The sequence below is a fragment of the Mauremys mutica genome, chromosome 19 (genome assembly GCF_020497125.1).
Source record: "Mauremys mutica isolate MM-2020 ecotype Southern chromosome 19, ASM2049712v1, whole genome shotgun sequence".
Taxonomy (NCBI): domain Eukaryota; kingdom Metazoa; phylum Chordata; order Testudines; family Geoemydidae; genus Mauremys; species Mauremys mutica.
The window spans coordinates 24,848,621-24,871,606 of record NC_059090.1 but is presented as its reverse complement, the minus strand read 5'-3'; the positions used below and the strand labels follow the sequence as shown (position 1 = coordinate 24,871,606).

General features: G+C 56.2%; 1 protein-coding gene across 18 annotated transcripts in view; it reads right to left on the bottom strand.

Annotated features, from left to right (window-relative positions):
• The window catches only part of MYO18A (myosin XVIIIA), a 134,946-nt gene that overhangs the window by 75,241 nt on the left and 36,719 nt on the right, over nt 1-22,986 (bottom strand). The window contains exons 1-2 of one of the 18 annotated variants that reach the window (XM_044993906.1): nt 910-979; nt 269-420 (exon numbers count right to left, since the gene is read on the bottom strand). The exons of 16 other annotated variants lie outside the window; for them this stretch is intronic. In XM_044993906.1, the coding sequence (XP_044849841.1) occupies nt 269-420; nt 910-952 (195 nt within the window). In that variant the 5' untranslated portion in view covers nt 953-979. Of the gene's footprint in view, nt 1-268; nt 421-909; nt 980-22,986 lie in introns of those variants that run through there. One more of the 18 variants, XM_044993910.1, reaches the window with a different exon arrangement.

The window sequence follows — 22,986 nt, the reverse complement described above, 5'->3', positions numbered from 1 at the left end:
GTGTCTCACCATTTCACTGCTTCCAGTGCACCCGGCCTCTCAGCCAGCGAAGCCACGGCTCCTGCACGGCACTTGGCCCCCAGAGCCCGGTGCTCTCCGGATCAGGAGCTAGCAGAACACCTTGGGAAGCTTCTCCGGAGCATTTAAACACCCCCCCAGGACATCCCCACCCTGGAGCTCAGTGACTGCATTTAGAGTCAGCTTGACTCATGGTACCAAAGAAGTCTCACAAGGTGAGGTCAGTGCACTGAAGGGAATCCTTCCTCACCAGCTTGGCTTCCTGCTGGCACTGGCGAGCACAGCTCAGTCCCCGCTCCTGTGGCTTGGGCACTGCTCCGGCACATTCCACTCCAGAGCAGCAAAGTCCCTTCATTTGCAAGAGTGACTGACCGCACAGCAGCTGTGGGCTCTCCGCTTTGCCTCCCTGCAGACCCCAAAGCCAAGGTTACAGTCATGTTCTTACAGCACAGCTGGACTAGGAGCCCAGATGTTAGTACTGCTTAACATGGGTTTAGAAGACACAGAGTATTTACCAGGCAGATGTTAGTGATGGAGGGAGCAGCTCCCAGTTTGCTCAGTTCACAGGGTGGGGGAATTTTGTCCCGGTGCAGAGGACATCACTGAAATCCCATGTCAGGCCTTGTGCTGGCCTGCTGCACTGGGGGGATTGCACCCAAGGTGAGCAGCACATCGCACCAGGCGGAAGTTCGCAGCAGCTGTTTCAAACGAAGTGCCTGAAGTGCATGCTGCGCTGCTGCACCCACTCTCCCAGGCCCCACCACGACTCCTCACCCGGCAAGCTCCCCGAACTGGGCAAACTAGGGGCAGCTTCCTGGAAACATGCTGTCTGCTGGGCACACAAACTGCACAAAGGCCGAGCACGGCAGGGACGGCAAACACAAAAGAGACTTCCCTTTTGTTCCCAGAATGCAAACCGTGAAGAAAAGGCCATGGCGATGTCACATGGAGCTGGAACCGGGACAGCTACCCTGACTGGGAGGAAGAAAGGGGAGAGGTGAAAGTTACGTTAAAGCGATGACCTTGCTTCTTCCATTCAGCAGGCGTACGGGGCCATGCCTGGGATGCATACGGGGGTAAGGCAGGGAAAGGGGGAAGCCCTCCAAGGACATTTACAATAATCAGTTCTGTAAAATGAGAGGGATTACACGAGGAAGGCACGAGAGCAGCGCTGGACTGAATGCTCTGCACACAGGGAGAACCAAACTCCAGCCATGTCTCCAGACAGCAGCTTGGGCACAGACTATTGGGAGATACATTTTCTTCTGTTTTCCTGTTAATTAGCTAAAAGCTGCTCCTGCCCTTGCTGTTCTCAGCACCAGCGTTACAGAGAACAGCATCACAAGACAAGCAGCTGTTGAGATGAGTTCCTGTCTGCATCCTGAAAAACTTGCCCATTCCGGTATTGCCCTGGCCTCTTCTTTTGTCATTCAGTGTTGAACGCATTCTAAACCAATATGCATTTCCTCACCTTTTGGGGGCGAAGCCAGACTTTAAGGCACCTGCTCCCCTACATGGTGTTAACTTCGCTTGTGCCAATCAGAAACGAACACAAACAGGTTTTGGGCCCCGTCCCCTATGACACTTCTATGATGTCATAGTGGGTACTTTATGGCCTGCCTGCCATGTGCAGGCAGGGAGAGGAGAAAGAAAAACGAATCCTGTGTATACCCGTGTATCCTGTGTATACCCGTGTATCCTGTGTATACCCGTGTATCCTGTGTATGCCCGTAACCGAGCCTGATCACCTCGAAGCCTCTCTCTCAGCTCACGTGTTTCAAACAGAGCTTCTACGTTTGCCGGTCGTTATGCGTTGGTTTGTATTTGTAAGTATCAGTTATTACTAAATGCTGCATCTTTGTTTATAAATATTGTTAGTAGATATTTTAATCATTGTGTTTGTATTTGTAAGTATCAGTTATTACTAAATGCTGCATCTTTGTTTATAAATATTGTTAGTAGATATTTTAGTCATTGTGTGTTTTAAGTTTCATTAACTCTATTAGCTAATCATACACTGCTCCCTTACCCCTTGTAATTATCCCCAATAAAACTTTTAAATTGATTAAGTTTAGTGTGTGTGTGTGTGTGTGTGTGTGTCTGCAGTTTGCATCGTGACCCACACTCTCCTTGCATCCCTTACCAATATAGTCTGTTGCCACATGCAGCCTGGTAAATAACAGGCCTGCATTTTCTTTCGCCCCTGCGAGTCCATGGCAATCCACATGGCGTCACGAACAGGATGCAAGGAAGTTGGGCCATGCCCGTGGCACGCTGCAGACCGCGCAGATGATGAAACTGAACAGTTCCAACATTTGCAGTTTCACCTTTTTACTAGCCAAAATTCGACCAATCCAAAAATAGAATGGATCTGTTCCCTTGGCTCGGGCAAAACTCTAAAAGGCTATACTGTGCCTTTAACCCTGGCAGATACTCTGAGGATGTTTCCACCGTCCTGTTTAGCATGATATGCAAGGCCCTTGATCTGTGCTCTGTCCTCCACGGGGGCACAATGTTTGCAGCTAAACAGGCAGCCCCAGGCTCTCCTAAAGATGATAATGAGGAGAAGACAGAAAAGGTAGAGCCCATCACTACCCCCCCCCTCAAGTCCCTCTCAGAAAATTTTGCCACCCCCATATGAAGCTCCTAAAACTCCTCTGTATCCAGCTCTGCCAACAGCCCCAGAATTTACTGAATCTAAAACTGTAGCAGAAGCTTTGCCTATTGCGATAACTAACCTCGATGGAGTTAATCTTTCTTGGCTCAGGTCTCGCTACCTTCCTAGGTTGCTCTTCACCCCCCCTTCCCCCCCTCCGCCTCGCCTCACTTCGGCTCTCTCTCTTTTTGTTTTAAAAGTTAAAAGCTATAGTTTTTACAGAAACCTCCAAAAAATAAAGCAATTGAAAACGGAACAAAACAAGAAACAAAAAGAAAACAAGGTAAAAACTTTAAATCCAGTAAATTAATTATTTTAACCCTCCAGGAATGCAACAGCTGGAATTATTCCTAACTTTCTTGAAGATATGGTTGCCAAGCAACAGAAGTGCACTCTCTGCTTCTTATCCTAACCACTAACTAATATTTGAAACATGGGCTTTTCTTATTTCCATATAGCAGAGTTTTAAAATAAAGTTAAATATAAAGTAATGCAAAATTCCTTGTTACCGAATTAATACATTTGGCAAATACTAATATATTTTTATCAAATTTATGCTACAAGTTTTAAATAAGGTAATAATTTATTTATTCAAATGTTTAACCCTTTTACTTTTTATTTTTGGTTGTGTTATTTTGTATAAATATGAATAGAATTTTGGCGCCATTTGTTTTTAATTGTAAGTTTGTCCTGTATGTCATGTGTGTGTGTCGTGTCTATGTTGTGTGTGTCACGTGACTATTTTTTTTTAATTATTATTTTGTTGCAACAAAAGTCAATTTTATACCCTTTTAAAAATATATATATAAGATGTAGTACCACACTATTTTAAAATCATGGTTGGGGTGTATTCATAGTATATTAACACCAATTTTTTGTGCAAAGTTCAAAAAGGTTTCAGTTACAAATATATGTACATATATTTCTGCCTCAACAAATAATGCAATTGCAAACAAAGGAATTCTCTTTTATCAATCACAGTTTTGTTTTTTAAGTTTCTTTTTTTTTTAATTTGTTATTCCAAAAAAAAAAAAAATGTAAGGGGAAACCTCAACATTAAGGTAAAGATAATATTAACAAATGTCAATTTCTTGTTTGGGATTTTTATAAACTTGTTTGCACTTTTAATTATAGTTATAAGAATGTCATAACCAAAATGTTTTAAAATAACAATTTATGCATAAAGCTAACCAAACAATTTCAACAGGTTTCCACCTTTGGCTCCCAAACATAACAAAGCATCATAAAAATATACCCTCAAATACCCTCAAAGTATTTGCATGTATCTGTATTTAAAATTTATTTTGGTTTAATTTTATAGTTGGTTTGTATTTGTTATACTGCTCTCCCTCACAACATCTTTGCCCACGGAGCCCTTAGGAGAGGGTGGACTACAAACTTGGTTTGCCGCCTACTGGGTGCAGGAGGTCAGCGGAAACCAGTCCCTGTCAGCGCTGAGTCCAGAAGGTTGTCTTGTTTGCTCCACTCAGTTCTCACCTAAATATCCATTACCCTTTCAATTTGTACCAATAGTTTATAATTTTTCTTCATTTAATATATCTAGTGTAAATTGTTCTTCCCCCTATGTGCAGTGGGCTGCTTCTAGTGTTTGGAATAACTATTCTTCACAATTTAATTCTTATGTGTTTCCAGTTCTTAATGCTTCAGGTCGAAGTGATCATAGCTTTCCTTTAATTGAGAGTATTAGAGTTCCAGCATCTCATTGTTGGGTTTTTGTTGGTAATAGTTTAACCCCAGCCCCTACTTGGGTTGGTACTTATTCTAATTGTTCTATGTGGAGTTTCTCTTATGCTAATACCTCCCTAACTAAACCCACTCTTAATTTTACCTACCCCCCTCCCATTAATTGTTCTTATCGCCTTAATTATAATATTTTTTTTGGAACCTTCTATACCTCCATAACACATACGTATCTGTTTCATGCCCAGCATATGCATCATGCTGAGGCTGCATGCATCAATCGTGCCTCCAGCTTTTATTCTGTAACCAATAATGGGTGGAGCCATACCACAGTTTCTTCCTTAAGACCCGGTCATTTTTGGATTTGTGGTAATGTTGCATTTGCTGTGCTTCCTCCCAACCCCTGGGGTATATGCACCATTGGCACCCTGTATCTACAGGGCGGAGGTATTTATACCTTGCCATCTGCCACCGACACCATCGTCGTACCCACTCCTTTTGGACTCGTTTGCAAACAGCAGCTTCCTCCCTCGCCTCCTCTATTGTTAGTTTTAACCCTGTTGGTTATATGATGTTACGTGATCAAGTGCTATTTCAATCCCTTGCTATTGAAATGCTTGCTAATACCACGGGCAAGGGCCTCTCCCTAATTTGCAGTTAAATTCCGTTGCTCAGTATAGTATTCAAAATAGATTAATGATTCAATATTTGTTACAATCTTCCTCATTTTGTACTAAATTTGCTGAAGTATATCCTGACTTTGCTGATAAATGTTGCGTTTCTTTGCCTTCTATTTCTCCTAATTTGTCCTCAATTGTTAAAGACCTGCAAACGTTGAGCTCTACTGTCAGAGAGTCACGAGAGTCCTTCCAGTTTTGGTCATGGCTCCACTGGCTTGGCCTTGCGCCCTACAAATCCTATTTCCAATCCCTGTTTGTGTCCCTTCTGGTTGGGCTCGCTCTTCTCTGTCTCGGATGTGCCTTCATTAAAGCCTGCATTCACAAGTTTGTTGCCTCGGCCTACATCGCTTCCACCCCCGAAGCGCATCCCCTCGTAGGTGGGGATGAGGAGTCGGACTCGGAAGTTTAGGTTTTCGGCCAAACTATTTCGGCCAGGGCACAGGGGCATGTTGAGATGAGTTCCTGTCTGCATCCTGTAAAACTTGCCCATGGCCCATACCAGTATTGCCCTGGCCTCTTCTTTTGTCATTCAGTGTTGAACGCATTCTAAACCAATATGCATTTCCTCACCTTTTGGGGGCGAAGCCAGACTTTAAGGCACCTGCTCCCCTACATGGTGTTAACTTCGCTTGTGCCAATCTGAAACGAACACAAACAGGTTTTGGGCCCCGTCCCCTACAACACTTCTATGATGTCATAGTGGGTACTTTATGGCCTGCCTGCCATGTGCAGGCAGGGAGAGGAGAAAGAAAAACGAATCCTGTGTATACCCGTGTATCCTGTGTATGCCCGTAACCGAACCTGATCACCTCGAAGCCTCTCTCTCAGCTCACGTGTTTCAAACAGAGCTTCTACGTTTGCCGGTCTTATGCGTTGGTTTGTATTTGTAAGTATCAGTTATTACTAAATGCTGCATCTTTGTTTATAAATATTGTTAGTAGATATTTTAGTCATTGTGTGTTTTAAGTTTCATTAACTCTATTAGCTAATCATACACTGCTCCCTTACCCCTTGTAATTATCCCCAATAAAACTTTTAAATTGATTAAGTTTAGTGTGTGTGTGTGTGTGTGTGTCTGCAGTTTGCATCGTGACCCACACTCTCTTTGCATCCCTTACCAATATAGTCTGTTGCCACATGCAGCCTGGTAAATAACAGGCCTGCATTTTCTTTCACCCCTGTGAGTCCGTGGCAATCTACAGCAGCCAGCTAGTAAAACAAACAGACACAACCACAGTCGTCAGGGCTCAGCTGCTGGTATCACTCCAGGTGTCCCCATATCTACCCCAAGGAGTTACTGGAATTTAAGCAGCAACTATACGTAAAACGTAAACACAATACAGATCTATACAAAGTGCCCCAATTACGCCCTCTAGGACTAGGGCAGGGTCACTGCTTCCCCTCCTGACCTGTCGCGTGCTGAGGGGAGAGGCACACACCCTGCCAGCTCTGACATACAGCTCTGGCCTTTGGCAAAGAGGAGAAATTGGGCCATGTAAAATAGAGATCTCGGCATTTACACTGGCTACACAGCGGCAAGGCAAATTACCGAGGTTACAACTCAGCCCAAAGACCAGCAGCTCAAGAAAGTCTGGCTGCTCCAGTGCCTGGAGAAGAAACAAGCTTCCTAGCTAAACTGCGCCCTTTCCTATTTCTCACTAAGCGTGCACAGTGCAACGCCTGCCCCAGAGAGCGCCCAGCCCTGGAAGTGCAATACCCAGCAACACAATGGAGCGAACACACACACACAGTCACTGCAGCCGACAACGTGGAGCCATGCCATACCACACTGGCGACTCCCGGGAGCTACACAAGTCCTGACAAGGAAACCTCTGCAGCCCACCTCTCCAGTCACACCGCAAGCACGAAAACCAACAATGGAGTGAACTAGTGCCGGCATTCTGCCCAATTACGTCTGCGCTGCAGGTGTGGCTAGAAGCTGCCCGAGGGATGGAGACGCGGGAAGTGCTGGGCTCCAGCAGGGACCACATTGCATGGACCAGTGGAGGGCTTGGCTGGACCTGCATGTGGTGGAATTGTTAGAGCACCGGAGCCCAGCATGGCAGGAGCACACAAGTGACAGCTCTGCAGCTCTCCACCAGCAGAAACCTGGTGAGCCGAATACAGAGGCCTCCTGGCAACTTCCACAGCCTCCATTGGCACGAACTGTCCTCGGCCGCCCATCCTCACGGCACCAGTCAGCTAGAGCCAGAAATCAGCTCTCGGGGGGGACGGGGGGGGGGTGCTGGCCTGTCCCGTGGGCGTTCCAATCTTCTCTAGCCTGGGAGAACCCAGGTTGAGTGCAGAACTAGTGACAGGAAAGGGGACGCTCCAGCCGCCACGAGGGAACAGAGAGAGCAAACCCTTCCGAGGGGTAACTCCTGTTTAATGCCAGTGCCCCAGGCCCCCCTGGAGAATGGATTTCATCACCCCCATCCCTTCGGCTGAGCTCGTGTTCAGGGCCCCAGGAACCCTCTAGCAGCAGCAGGCTGCACACACCCCTTTTAAAAGCACAAACCAAGCAGATTTATTAAGGTTTCCCCTCTCCTCAGGCCTCAAGCCACTCGAGAGAGCGAGTGAGGCAGAGCGGGGGGCACCCTGTTGCGCAACGGTGCCTCCACCCCATCCCCCAGGAGCGTGCTACACTCGGCTCCCCCCGGCGGAGTCAGAGAACAGCCTGGCCTCCAGCACGCCCTGTGGGATACACAGTCGCCCTCCTCCCATGACAGGAGAGGCCAGGCAGACGGGAAGGTCCTGAAGATGGCTTCCCCCAAACAAATCCAGAGCCCCACAGGATCCTGTCTGAGCTGCGCTCTGGCCACTGTCACCCAGAGAAACAGAACAGGGCTCTCACCCTGCTAGTGTGTCAGCGCCTCGAGGGCTCAACAGGGTGTACGCCGGGAGGGAGGTTTAAATCCACTCAAACCCAAACGCTGGGCTGGCACCAGCTGGGGGGCCACCCTGCCCCAGCGCCCTGCAGGGGGGGGCCTTTCCCAGGGGCTGGGGGGCCACCCTGCCCCAGCGCCCTGCAGGGGGGGCCTTTCCCAGGGGCTGGGGGGCCACCCTGCCCCGGCGCCCTGCAGGGGGGGCCTTTCCCAGGGGCTGGGGGGCCACCCTGCCCCGGCGCCCTGCAGGGGGGGCCTTTCCCAGGGGCTGGGGGGCCACCCTGCCCCAGCGCCCTGCAGGGGGGGCCTTTCCCAGGGGCTGGGGGGCCACCCTGCCCCGGCGCCCTGCAGGGGGGGCCTTTCCCAGGGGCTGGGGGGCCACCCTGCCCCGGCGCCCTGCAGGGGGGCCCTTCCCAGCCGGAGCTCTCCGGCGCCGGGGCTGAAGGTAGCACTGAAATCCCCGTGGAAAGGGCGTTTCACAGGCGCTCTCACTCATTCTCAGCCGGAGCCTGGCCCTGCCCCAGGCTGCTCTGTGCCCCCCCCAGCAAGCCCAGGGGGTCCCCTCCCCAGGGGAATGTAGCGCTGGGGGAGGCTGCCAGACGGCTCTGGAGACGTGCAGCCAAAAACTGGCACAGCCTGGGCCGCAGCAGGACAAGCTCCCCGCCCCGGCCTGCCTCAGCCCTGCCCTGCAGCAAAGCCTCTGGAGTGAGGGGACCGGTCCCTGCCGCCCCTCTGCCGAGAAGAGCCACAAGGGGCATTACAATGAGCTGCCTGGGACACTGTGGTGACGGGGGCACTGGCCCACTCAGGCACCCACCAGAGGGCAGCTGACATCAGATACCGATATCCTGTGGTCACTGCCAGATCTGGACTGGTGACAGATACCCCACAGCCCGAGCCAGCCTGCGGCATGAGCTAGCAAACTCCAGGAGGAGGGACCTTGCCCCACTGGGCGCCCCTCCCCTCTCCAGCCAGCCCCACACCCAGCACTCACCATTGACTCAGACGCTGGCTGCCAACCACCTGGGCCCCAGGATTTCAGTGAGCCCAAACAGGGCGATGAGTGGCTTTGGGACAGCCCAGCTCCCAGCACAGCTCCTGGCAACGACTGTATGAGGGCTGCGGCAGGCTGGCCAGGCAGGGACGATCCATCCAGACCCCTGTACGTGGGGCTCAGATCGGGCGGTGGGAGGGAATCCCTTTGGGGAAGTGAGCTGCTCCCTCCCCTCCCCGGAATCTGAACTTGTTACACTTGTCAAAACTCTGACCACAAATTTGGAGGCAGAGGCATCTGTCTGGTTTCCTGCTTCCGGCTCCGTCAGACAGTCGCTATCTGAGACCAGCCCCGTCCCAGAGAGGAGCCTCCCGCCAGAACCCCAGCCAAGCACCGAGTTATCCAGGGGGTCTCCCTCTCACACAAGACCAGCATCTCCCAGCTTCACTACTCAACCGACCCGGCACAGGGACCAAAGGGTCAGAGCTGCGTAGTCACAGCTGGCGACGGGGACACCAGCAGGCTGCGTCCCGGCGCTGCCATTAGCCTTGTGCCAGTGCTGGGCAGCCCTTGGCTGGCCAGCAGCAGCTCCCACACAGCCCCACAGCAGCAGGCTACATGCAGGGAGGTACCGCTGCTGCCCCTCAGCTCTGCCGGGGTCCCTGCTAATGCACCCGCCTTGGAAACCGGTTTCCTTACACACAACGGTGTAAGCCAGAGATGCTGACAGGCTTTACAACCCAGAGCTCGCGCCACAGAAAACTGGCTCCTCTAAGCAGCTTTTTATCCTCCTGCCTTCAACTGGGCTCGTTCTCCTACCTCTCCTTTTATTTGTACCTGATGATTTGTTCTGCTCCACTTTGCTTTGACAGGGCTCTATGGGCAGGGCCAGCGCTCAGCCTGCTCTGGTTCGCTCCCCCGGACACAGCGAGCAAAGGCTGCTGCCTGGGTCTGCTCTGTAACGAGAATGATCTCGCAGGCACCAGACTGCTCCTGAGGAGGCTCCAGGCTGGTCCTTTACCAAGCAAAGCTTTAAGCCAGAGCAGTCAGCAGGTGGACCGGGGCCAAAGCCAGACCTCCAGACACTTTTTATTTACTTTTATTATTATTATTTTCTCTGCAGTCTGGACCTTGACCAAGAAATGTGGACCCTGACAAAAGAGAACTGCTTACCCCTAGCTTAAGCCAACGCTGCGATCCAGAGGGGAACCCAGTGACGCCCAAGAATGACCTCCCCAGCACCCAGACACCACGGGGGTGGGCGCACAGCAACGCCCCCGGCCGGGGAAATCCCTGCCGCGGGAGCAGTCGTACTCGGCCCCCAGCCAACGAAGCCTCACTCACTGCCACGGCAGGCCCTGTCTCCGCCTGGACCCTCACAGCCCAGGGATTAGGAGACGGCCCTTTTAACAGCAAACATCACCACAGGCAGCACATTCCAGGGCTCTGACTCCTCCCCACACCTGCCTGCCCGGCCCTGAAGAGCTCCTCCAGCACAGCCCCTCTGAGAAATAAAGGGGCCGGGAGAAATCAGTCTGCAGCCAGCACATCTCAAGGGCAGGCCCTGGAAGCAGAAAGCTCCGGCTGCCCCAGCACTACAATGCAGGAGCTGGTGCCAAGGCAGAGCAGGCTCAGTGAAATGTACCTTCCAACCCAGAGCCTTCCCCGGAGCACTGGGCGGCACTGCAATGCCACTGGGAAGTGCCCTAGAGGCTGCCCCAAGAGCCCTCCCAGCTCCGGGGGTTTGCTCAGGTGCCAGAGCTAGCGAACTCACCGAGAAGGGTTCTCTAGACATTAGCAAGTCTGTGTTAGAGTCACCAGGATGGTTAACCAGGGCTCTCCTACGGGGACCACACTCCCTGTTCAGCGGGCAGGAGCCGGCCGCACTCTCAGCAGGCCACAAGGGAAATCACACCTCGTCCCACGTGTTGCAAACTTCCCCAAGGGCACCTGAAAAGCCTGGATGCCCGTTAGACTGAGCCACGGCAGGGCAAATGACTGGGAAACATCAACACGTCTCCAATACACCCTGGGAAGCATCTAAAACTAGGCCAGCCTTACAATGGTGGCCTGCTGGCCCCCGGAGAGCCGAGCGCGCTCAGAGCAAGGGGAGGGAGCCCTTACCTGGAGAGCCTACCGCCTTACCAGTGAGGTGGGGCTGGGGCCCTGGCAGCGCCCGAGAGCAGAGTGCCGAGCAGGCAGCCAGGCAGGGCGTCCGAGCAAAGAGAGCGAGCGAAACGCGATAGGTAAGCCAAGTGTCAGTTCCCCAGCGCTGCAGCCAGAGGCACAGGGACAGCTGGGCTGATACAGCCACCCTAAAAATAGCCGAAGAATGCAAGGCAGAGCGCAAGCCTGGCCTGCTCCCTCTCGCCAGCCCCCACCCCCGGTCCCCACTCGCCTTTGCCTGGCCTTTGAATGCACACATGGGAAGAGCTGCACCGCCGGGGTACAGGGCCTCGCTGCAGGGAGAGGAAGTGATGTGGGCGTCTGGCAGCCGGGCTGCTAAACGCTGCTCTGCGGAAGGAAACCCTCCTCCAAGGGGAGCGTGGCCACTGCGAGCCCCTCACCCACACACCGCCAGCTACACAGGGGAACCAGGACTGGCCCGCACCTGGCCCTGCAGAACAGCAGCTGTGGCCAGGGAAGCCTGCATGAACAGGGGAAAGATAACCCCACACAGGAGGGGCCAGAGTCCTCCAGAGCTGAGCCCTCTATGGCTCGGGCTGGCACAGCCCCACTGGTTTCCACATGCTGTGCCCGTGCCAGCGACTGCGTCCTGCTCCAGGCCCTGTGCCACGGCAGGGTGCTGGAAGGAAGAAGGAACTGCAGCTTTTCCAGAAGCAGCGGAGGGAGGAGCCTGGTGTGCAGGCCCGACACAGGCGACAGGGAGTGCACACAGAGCACAAATAGCCCCTCCGGGGAGCAGGCAGGAAACAGGACGGGGGGAGCAGCAGAAATGCAGCCACGCTCCCCAGGCGGCCGCTTGCTCTGCTGGCAGCCAGAGCTCCTGGGGAGCAGGGGCAGCGTGTGTGACGAAGAGCTCCTGGGGAGCCAGTGGCTCAGGGAAGGGATAACCCTGTGTGTGTCTGCTCCAGATTCAGGGGCAGAGTGGGCTCCACGCAGCCAGGCTGGGTTCCCTCTTAAAAAGCTTCCCCCGGCTGCAGCTCTGCCAGTGACAGCGCTGGATTTTAACCACCACATCCTCCAACTGCTCAGCCTAGGGGGAGTGATCAGAGCCTGTGTTAGCGCCACCACCAGGGAGACATCCCCGCACACATGGCCAGTGTACCCTCTGGATTCACACATACTCCTGGGGCTCCAGGGGCTAAACATTGGTGTCCCCCAGCCTGGCTCACTGGGGTACCCGCAAGCGAAGGCTTCCGGATCCAGCCAGCTCACAGGGGCTGCGGCTCTCTGGCTGCCTTTCCCAAGTGGATGCCCACACACATTCCAGCCTAAATCCGGAGGGGTCCATACGTAGGACTGTCACAGAGAAACCCAGTTCAGGCCCAACATTTGGTCTGCATTGGTAAAACATTTGACAAAGCCTCATACGAACAGAAACAGTGCCCTGACGTTTTACAGGTGCGGGTAAAGATTCACACAGGGTGGGAGAGGATGGGGGAAGTTAACTCTTGTCCCCGCTGAATCCAATCCCAAGAGCACAGGAACCGGCCATGGAAACGATGGCGGAATGGCCTGGTTTGTATGTATGGCCTGAGCAGGCAGTAGCCAGGGGGAGAAGCCAACCAGAGCAGCTCTACTCTGCTCTCCCCATGGGGCTGGGAGCAAACTGGGAGGACCCCACGTCTCAGTGCTAGGGGGTACGACAGGACCCTCTCCTCACCAACAGGCACCTGGCAAGAGTCTAATAAGCCCATGGTGTTTGCCAGGGAGACAGCCTGGGTGTTTGGGACCTGCCAAGGAGAGTCCCCAGCGGGGGAGAGAAGGTGGCAGCACTAATCTATCCAGCCTGGGTGGGAGTAACATGGTGCAGCAGCTCCCGAGTGTGCAAGTACCCCCATGAGCACAGCCAGCACGTGGAGGGCAGCGCACACGAAGGCACAAAAACAATCCCCCACTTTTTACGTCTGCCTTAGCCTTTCAAAACCCACTGTGCCCAGCAGATGGCGCAGGCCTCCCGCCCCCAGCTGGCTGCGCTCTGCATGTGCACCCTTCACTAGCCGTGACAGGTTTGTGCAAGGCTCACAGATTTGCCGTGGTGAGGGCACCACCCATTCCTGGAGAAGCAGAGGCGTACGGATGACTTGCAGAGCACGAGCCCGGCTCTGGAGCACTTCCCTCAGGGAGACGGGGTGTGGGGAACACAGGTTGCTGTGAAAGCAAAGCCACTGGAGCTGAACTGTGCAGCTGAGCCCTGGTGCTGACACAGAAAAGCAAGGTCCTGACGGCTCAGTCACTAACGACCCCATGGCCCTTTCCCCACAGGGGTGCCAGCCCCCAGCACTCTGGCCAAAGCCCAGTCGGAGCAACTGCATCCAGCCATGCTGCAGCTTCACGTCCTGCTCAGAGCTGTTGTGTAACGCTCCGTGTTAAACATCTACTGCATTTCGCTTTCAGAGGTGGCTGCTGCCAGCAGCAGATGCAATACTGCGTAGCCGGCTTAGCCGAAACTCCCACTCCAGCCAAGTGGGCCAGAGGACCCCCGGGACACAGGCCCAGACACAGAGCTTGCAGAGAGCTTCAGGATCCTCCTGGAGGAAATGTCACGTATGAGCATGTTCTCACTACAGAAACCAGGAGGCCATCAGAAAACACCCAGAGAATGCGCCTGTCTGCTCCAGGACACATCAGGCTGTCTCTAGGGGACACCAATACCCCCGGGGCCATTCCTAATCCTGCAGTACCCTCATTCTAGGCCTGGGCCCCAACCAGGTTTGCCAATGCCCCATATTTGCTGGCACGGCCCCAGATTACACAGAGCCTTTGAAAGGGGCTCCACTCAGTGAGCCCTGAGCTTGGTGGCACGTCTCCTGAATAACATCGGGGGGGGGGGGGGAGTCCATGAAGAACCGCAGCCCCGCAACGCCTGAGGCCTTGACACCCAAAACAAGAAAGCCTGTGAGAAGAGCGATCTGTCTGGGAGAGCAAAGCATGAGTTAATGGCCCTGCAGTGAATTGCCCTGTGTCCCAGGCCAGAGTTACACACCCCTGCTGCAGCCAGCAGGCCTCCATTGTCATTTGTTCCTAACGAGCGCTAATTACCAGTAGCTGGGTTAAGTTACCCGCCTGTCTGCCAAGCAGCGAGACAGTTGCATGTTCCACAGGCAGCCAGCACTCCCCCAGCCCCAGACATCAGGGTGGCAGGGAGAGGACAGAGCCCGGAGCAGCACTGGGGTGCTGGGACAGAGAGGGACCATCTAGTCACTCGGGTGGAGAAGGAGGGGCATGGTGCTGCATTCTCCCACCAGGCACCTCCCCACGTTCCCTTGCGCTCCCCCAAGGCCACACGATCATGCTAGGATCCTTAGCGTCTCAGCAGCAGAGGGGAGGGCAGGACGGGCCATGCTGCAGAACCCCAGGGGTTACACTTGGCCCCCACATCCTAGAGGGGAAAGCAGAGAAGGGAGCATCAGGGCGGGTCCATGGTGCCTTAGCAGCATCCCCTCCAGCCCTCAGAGGGAAGGCGCCTCACCTCGGGGATTAGGGGCTCCCCGGCCCCAGGTTCAGACCTGTGCCTGAACTGCAGCCCAGAGCTGGGCCTGCAAAGCCAGGTCATTCTCGCTGGCCCTCTCCCCACCCACACCAGCCAAATCGACAGAAAAGCGGCTTTTGCTGCAAAGCTTGGTAGTGAACGTACAACCGTGTCCATGGCAACGGACGGGAATACAGCCCTGGGGAGGTGAATGAGAACTGGGGGGTTCCTCCCACCTACTCCAACGCTTGCCAGAAGGGGGCAGGCAAATCGCAGCACACGAATGGCACAGGCCAGGAGATGGGGTAGCCCTGGGCAAACTCTCAGCCCACAGGCAGCAATGCTCTGGGGTGTGTCGTGCCAAACTGTCCAGCCTGCCATGCAGGGCCATGGCGCTCCAAGGGGTCTCGCTGGACCCCTGCAGCTGAGACCTGCCTTTCCCCTGGGCCTAGGGAGAGCCGCCCTCAGGCAGCACACTGCAGGTTCCTGCCACCCCTGCAGCCAGCATGGCCCAGGTTCTGTATGAGGGACCCGCTCGCATCTGGCACAGCAATAAGTTCAATTTCTGCCATAAAAATTAGACACGCAGGGCGGGGAAGTCTGTCAAGGTGCAGGGTCAGGCCTGGGACGGCTGCAAAGGCAGAGCCCATCTCCCTGGGAACGGCAGAGGGAGCCGTCTGCCCTCCCCCGTCCAAGCCCCCAGTGCAGTGGCCGGCCGTGGAGTCAGGCTCCGCTCGGGAGGGTGGCTGGAGGACACTGCAGTCGGGTTTTTGCTTTCCAGTCAGAGGCAGCCTGGAGCCCCCCAAAGGAGCGTTTCAAAAGGGCGCGTACGTAAGGGACACTGCAGCATGGCGTCGGGGGACCCGGCAGCCTAGGGGTTAACAGGCCAGCTGCAGCTGGCAGCAACGACTGCAGCGATGCACTTGCTTCCCAGGGAAGGAACCAGTTCCGCTCAGATGCCAGGAGATAGAAGAAGCTAGCACCCGGTTAGACCTGTTTCCAGGCAGGCAGCGTGCAGCCCTGGGAGATCCTGGCTCACCAGGCCACACTGGCTTCCCACGGCCAGGATCCACGGGCACCAGGCTGAAGTGAAGAGACAGGGCTGGGGGTTTCAGAGCAATACCCAGGCCTTCTCCATCCCCACTCTCCACCAGTGCAAGAGGTGTGCACAGAGCTTGAGAAATCCAGCAGGCCCCGGTAGCCCAGATCACAAAGAAACATGCTTGGGTTGGCACAACAAACAGGCCAGAAAGGAGCAGCGGCCCCACCTGCGCAGCTGCGCAGCAGCAGCGGTTAGCTGCAGTCCACACCAGTACACCAAGAGTGGGGAGGAGACTCTTCCTCGCGCTGGAGAGCAGACCCCAGCCCTGCAGCTGGCACTAAGCCACCTGCTCATTTCTCCCCCCGGAGCTCCGCTGCTGATTGCACCTTCCATTGAGAGCAAGTCCTGTTCCCAGTCAATCTGAGGGGCTGCCTGAGGCCTGCACTGCCCCTCGTCCGTTCAGCACACAAGCAGCTGCCAGGGAGACCAGTGGTGGCCGGCAGCTCCCTACCCTCAGGGCAGGCCCAGCCCTGATGGCAGCGGGGCGAACTTCCCCTGCACTCTCTGGCCTGCAGCCCCACAGGCCGGACTGCGAGCCCAGAGGGACAGCTAAGCTCACACTCACAAACACAGCAGCTGCTGAATCAGAACCAAGACATTGGCCCACTTAGCCCAGCCACCTGCCTCCAGCGCCGATTCCTGCATGGGTGCTTCAGAGACAGGAGCGCCCCTGGTCATTGCACGCTGCTGTTCACAGGGCGAGGGGCGGGTTCCCTCCTGACCCCTGCAGTGGCGAAGTGGGGCCCTGAAGCAGGAGCTTTGACCACCTTTATCCTTAGCCCGGTAGCTGAAAAGCTCCAAGTACTGTTAACGCTCACAGCAGGGAATGAAAGCCTCCCCCACGGCACATGTGCAGCACAGCTCCCTTCTCAGAACAGGCCAACAAGGAGCTGCAAGGCCAAGTGCCCCTGTGCCCAGGGAGGGGGAGGGTGGCTCCAGAGCTGGATAGGAACAGACTGAGGTTTTCCTTGGCGGCGGGTAAAGGCTGGCACCCACTGCCGAATGGGGTGCTCCAGCCCCGCAAGGCCAGCACCAGGCCTGCACCGGGCTCTAAGGCACTGCCAGGCATCTCCCGCCAGTGTTCATGGGAACCAGCTCTGTGCTGCAGGTCTGCCCTTGAGAACCAGGCACTTCCCTGCCACTGTGCTGCAAAGGGGAGAGGGAGGCACAGGAGGCAAGTCAGTGGCCCAGTGCCCCGGGGGGCTGCGGAAGGGAACAAGCAAGTCACAGGGAGGGGCAGAGGGGGGAACGGGCAGAGGCAGATCAGAGGAAAGGCACTTCGATACCACGGTGAGGGGCCCCTGGAGAACGAGGGGGACAGGAGAGGGGTGAGGGCAGAGTGACAGTGGAGATCGCAGGAGCAGGGGGAAGGGAGGTTGGAGAGTCTCCAGAGAGCAACCGACAGCCCCATCCCAGAGCTGCTCCCTCCAAAGGAGCCAGGCTCCCCACTCCGGTCCTTGCCCTCACAACTTCCTCTCCCTCCAGCTGAGATCTCTTCCTGCTGCTCAGAAGTCCTGACAGGGCAAATTCCCCACCCTCAGACATTCCAGCTGGCGGGCAGAGGGACAAGCGCCCTGAGCGGCTGCATTCCAGACCCCCAGGCCTGGAGACAATGTGCACACAGATTCCTGCTCAGTCCCCAGGCAGCAAGTCACTCATCAGCACAGGCAATGCCCAAGCGCTCGGGGTTTCCTGGACAGCAGGGCTTGGGGGACGGGGGCAGAGGCTGGGGAGCAGCATGCAATGTTGGGGGCCAGGCCTGACACCCAGGGCTGTTCATGTCACACACTAGCAGCCAGAACACTGGGCAGCGAGGCAGAGCTCTGGAGGGGGGGCTGCATTACCAACACCCCCCACAAAGCAGAGTCCTAGTGTGTCCCAAGGCCCTGAGGAGCAGCAGTGGGGCCCACACACTCCCGGTAAAGCCCTGCATACCTGGAGAAAGTCACCAACTCCCCCATCTGGGCCTCTCCTGGGGACACAACACACACCTGGATGGGGACACTCCCACCAATGTACCAGCGAGCAGAGCACCCCCCCCCATGGAAGGTGCCCTTTGGGACCTACCTGTTCCCGCCACACATCCCCTCACTGGGGCAGCACCCAAGGAGTCTGCCAGCCCCACCTGCTGACCTGGACAGGGTGGGGAGCTGTGACCTGCCTCGCTCAGCACATCCCAGCAGCTGCCGGTGCAGAGCCCAGAGGACTCAGCTCCCACACACAGGAAGGAACTCAGACCAAGGCCCTGTTCTGGTGCCTCCCCCATGGCTTGACTCCCTGCGATAAAAGGAAACAGGGAGCGAGCCCCAGGGCTCGTGGGGCAGCGGGTTCATGAGACTCTCCCACATGGAGAGGACGATAAACCAGGAACACCTGCAGCCCAACAGGGAAAACAAGCTGCCCTGTCAATCCAACTACCTGCCTGCTGTGCCGCCCTGGGAGGGGCAGGCTGTATGGCAGAACACTCCCAGCGGGAGAGCCCTCATTCCCCAGGCTCCCTCCTGGGAATTACGGTGGCAGCCGCACGCAGCAGACTGGGCTCTGACAGAGCCGAGCAGCCCTGGTCAAGCACCTGCAACCACAGTGCTGCATCTCCTGCTATGCCCCGAAGGTGCTGCTACAGACACACACAGGGCCGGGCACGAGCAGGGGCGGAGGGGAGGACAGACGCTTTCCCAGTCCCTCGGACACGCCTTGCCGGGGGAACAGGGTTTGCTATGTGGAGAACTGTCCCATTGGGCTGAAAGCCCCAAACTCATTCCACTTGGCCCCCCACGGAGGTGCCTGGTAGTGAGAACAGTCTAGCCCGTGGTCTAGAGTCCAAAGCTCCTTGTCAGCCCAGTTATCGCTTTTTTACGTGATCGTTTCTTAGCCTGAGACCTCAGCAGCCGCAGCCTGTCTGGTCCCCAGCGTGAGGAAGTGGGGCTGTTCTTAATGTTCCCTCTGAATACTGTGGGGGGGCCTCAGTTTCTGGCCGACCCTCTGTCTCCTGGCAACTAATGGCCAGGCCCTCCCCCCCGCAAGGGGATGCTAAAGGTGGGGGAGACAGAGAGATCAGGCGACCTCCTGGCCCAGGAAAGAGACAAAGGCCAGAGAGGAGGGGCTGGAGGGGGTTTCAGTCTGGAGCTGGCTGGGGACGGGGAGTGAAGTGCAGACATGGGGGTCTGGCTCGCTGGGCCCCAGAATGGACCCGTTCTCTGTACCTACAAGCTCTGTTTTAGACCCTGTTCCTGTCATCTAATAAACCTCTGTGTTACTGGCTGGCTGAGAGTCACGTCTGACTGCGCAGGGGGGGGGCAGGACCCTCTGGCTTCCCCAGGACCCCCCCGGGGTGGACTCGCTGTGGGAAGCGCACGGAGGGGCAGAGGATGCTGAATGCTCCAAGGAGAGAGACAGGAGGTGAAGCCGTGTGAGCTTCTTGCCCTGCAGACAGGCTGCGCCGAGGGAGAGGAGGCTCCCCAGAGTCCTGCCTGGCTTTGTGGGGAGCAGCTCCAGAGCATCGCCCGGGGACTCTGTGACACCCAGCAATTCAGGAAGCTCTCTGCCTAGCTCCCTCAGCCAGCCACGGCTCAAGGGAAACAGGACAGGGACCTAAAAGCGAGAGGAAGCAGCTCCTTCCTTGGGCATCATCACTGGCACTTCCTACCACGCCAGCCCGGCAATTCTTCAACTGCAATACAAGCAATTCCCTCTCTTCCCTCCCCCAGCACGTGTGCAGCCACCAGCTGCCCCTGGGTAGGCCTGGACACCCATGCACGTAAGCATGCCAGGCATCTAGCCATGCCTGCAAGGAAGTTATTGCATCGGACATTTTCTCAGCATAGCCAAACCCCCTGGGAGGGTCTGGCCAGTCACTGGGCTGGAAGTACTCGTCGGAGCAAGCTCCAGCAGAGCTGCGATGGAAGGAAACACGCCAGGCTCAAGCTCTGTGCAGGGTCTTTCCCTGGAGTTCAGTGCACTGGAGGAAGACAAGGCCAATGTTCGGAGCTGTGCAGTTCCAAGATTTCATCAGCCCTATGAGGACACTGGCCTGTTTTGCTCCACCCTTGGCTGCTGCTCTCATTAGAGAATGAGCCGTTTTCTCCAGCAGTGAACGGTGGCGACACGCTCCATGCGGCAGCGTGAAGCACCGGGACTGGGGAATACCCCAGTACATTTCTGAGGGTCTTTGGCAAAGATTCATCATCTGAGTGACACCAAATTCCCTTAAAGAGCAAGAAAGGGTTTGTGTCCCCAGCTCAGAGGACATCTGACTTCCACTGGAGCACAGGGCCCTGGGATCGGCTTGACGGCTGCAGTTCAACCCCACAACTCTTCCCGTGCCTAGGTCTTTAGCTCATTTACCATGCAGTGACGCTGGCCATAACATTCCCAGAGCCTGGGCCCGAGAGTTCAGGACATTTCATATTCTCCTGACTGGCTCAGGATTTCTCTCTGCAGCTGGTTGGCTGCTGACCAGAAACCCCAAGGGACAAATTACGGGTAACCACAGACGACGGTGGAGGAGAATACCCTGAAACCAGCCCTCTGCCATTTGCTGACCAATATTAATACTAGGATTTGCCAGAGCCTTCCAAAGAGCCGCCTTTACCCGTACTCTGCTCAGCAAGAGCGCTTTTGCGCCCTCCTTGACCTGTGTGCAACAGGGCCTGCCCCAAGCAATGGGACAATGCCCAAACCTGGGGCTCCTGGCTCCAAACATTCCCTCCCATGTCCTCTTCCTCTCCCCTGGGACCAGCATGCCAGGTGGTAGGGCTCCACCCCTACCAGGCTGGGCTCTGGCCGAGGCAGAGAGAAACATGACCCAGCCCCAGACCTGAACTCCCCTGAGCTCTGGGGAAGCCAGAAGCCCAGCAGGCCTGACAGAGCTGTTAGGGCTCCCTACTCCTAGGCATCTCTCGCACCTACCCCTGGAATAAGCCAGGTCCATGCCTCCTTGGCTGGAGGGAGAGTGACCACGCCATGGGCAGGTGGTGGTGGAAATCTAGGGCACTGCAGGAGAAGTTTCCCAGATCGGAAAGGGCTGGGAGGACACGTTGAGATGAGTTATTAGCAGAAAGGTCAAGGACATTTGGTGTTCATTGGGGAGCCCTAGGCTAGCCAGGATACGGTCAATGCACAGGAATTTTTGCACATAAACATTTCCATGTCCCAGCCGGTGGCCATACCTCCCTCTGCCAAGGGGAGGAGACAGGCCAGGACTGAGCAGCCACAGAGCAGGGCTCTCCACACCCTACACCCACAGAGCAGGGGGCAGCAGACTCACAAGGCCTGAACGCTGGAAAGTGATGCACAGCTCAGGAATGTGGGGGCGGCTGCAGCCAGGAGGTGCCTAGGGCGATGGGAGCCGGGGCAGGCAGACTGCGCAGAGTCTGGTGTGCCAATCCCATCTGCACGGATGACACTGGTGACTCTGCGGAGCTCAGACACGCCCTGGGTTGCAGGCCATGAGCCCTGATCTCCCGCTGGAGCACGGGAGACTGGAAGTGGGTCTATCCCCCCCTTGCTCAGTCACTGGGGAATCCCACCGGCTACTGCAGGGAGACAGTTCTCCCCCTCTGCAGCGAGCAGAACAGTGCTCAGACAATGACTGCCCAGCCCAAAGGGGGGGGTCTCTGCCACACAAAACACCCCAGCCTGCTCTGGGCAGCTCAACGGGCCCGTGGCCAGGCTGACAGAAAGCAGGAAGTTTTCCGGATGGCAGCTGCTGGGACACGCTGTTTTTCAGAGGATTAGCTTGGAGGCCAATGGTGCTGACAACAGCTCTGTAGCCCCCACAGCAGGACACCCTGCCCGACTCCAGATGCACACTGCCTTCCCCTGCCATGTTCCACCCAGGCTTCCCACGCAGCCCATTTTAGTGGGGGGCTGGGGAGGAGGTTTGCTCTGCAACTTAAGGATTCCTCCACTGATCGCCCAGCATCTCCAGGGCCGTACAGCACTGACGAGGGCAGGAAGAGCCTCGGGGAAAGCGGCCTCGGGGGTCCCTCATCAGATGGGACTCACCTATTGAAGCAGGATCAAGCTGCCACCTGAACTCTGCACTGCAGAACCAGAGCCCCAGGGAGTCCCCCACAGGATCTATCCACCTCACTCAGGTCTCGTCACTCCACTCGGGGCCCTGCACAGAGCCAAATCCACAGCAATCCCAGACAAAGCTTCCTCTCTCCCCATGAGAGCATCTCCCACTCCAGGGGGCGGGAGCTGGCACAGCGACGTGGGTCTCAGCCTGTAGCATTTGGACTCACCCTTGTGCCACACTCCCTTAGGGCAATTCCCTCCATTCTTTGTAAAGAGGGGCAGCCCTGAGGCCCCTGCTACCTTGGCGCGGCTAACTGTGCCTGGGCCTGCATTACAGATTCAGCTGCACCCCGACATGGGCTTCGATCCACTAGGGACAGAGCAGGCCAAGCGAAGCACTGGCTGGATCAATCACCTTCCCCGCAGGCACGGCAGAGACACGTTGCTTCCATGCCAGGGCGTGCGTCAGGCAGATGGAGCTCTGCATCCAGTGTCCTTGCTACAAATACAAGGCAATTCGTTCCCAAGAGCAAGTCAGCAGGCTGCAGATGCTGCAGCAGAAGACGCAAATGCCAGGGCGGCGGAATCACTCTCTCCTCAACACATTGGTTCCTGACTCTGCCGTGGTGCCACAGCACTTCCCGCTGCCCCGGCAGAGTGGGGGGGGAGGAGCAGTGGGGCAGGGGGCTGAGGATGCTCAGAAGGCCAATGGGGACGCAGTTGGGTGCCACAAGGGTAGGAGTGACCCTCACTGCTGTGGGGACACTGCAGCAGCAGAGAGGGCTGGCAGAGATTAAGGGACACCTGCAAGGTTTAGGTGGAGGGCAGCTGGGAAGACGGCGGGTACAATGGTAAGCGTGCCGGAGCGCAGCAGAGCAGGGGGCCAGTCTGCGGAAGAGAGAAACCAAGCGGGGCAGGGCAGCCCCGTTCCCGGCTGTGATGCGAAGAGAGATGCAGCGGGACAGGGAGGCTGTTACCTCCTCCCAGGCACTGTACAGGAGCCCAGCATACGCACTGCTCGATCCTTTGGCACCTCTCCTCTCCACCAGGGCTCAGAGGGCCGACAGCCCAGCCTGCCCACGCAGCAAGGCACGGCAGCTTAGCCACAGAGGGTTGCCAGGAAGCAGAGAATGGCTCTGACCCAGCCAGGCATCGGGGGACGCTGGGAACAAGCAGAGGGCTGCAAAGAGACTGGATCCCCCCGCCGCTCTGGGTCTGTGCTCCGGAATGCCGCTCTCAGCAGCTCAGCCTCTCCCTTGGGCCCGAGCTGCTC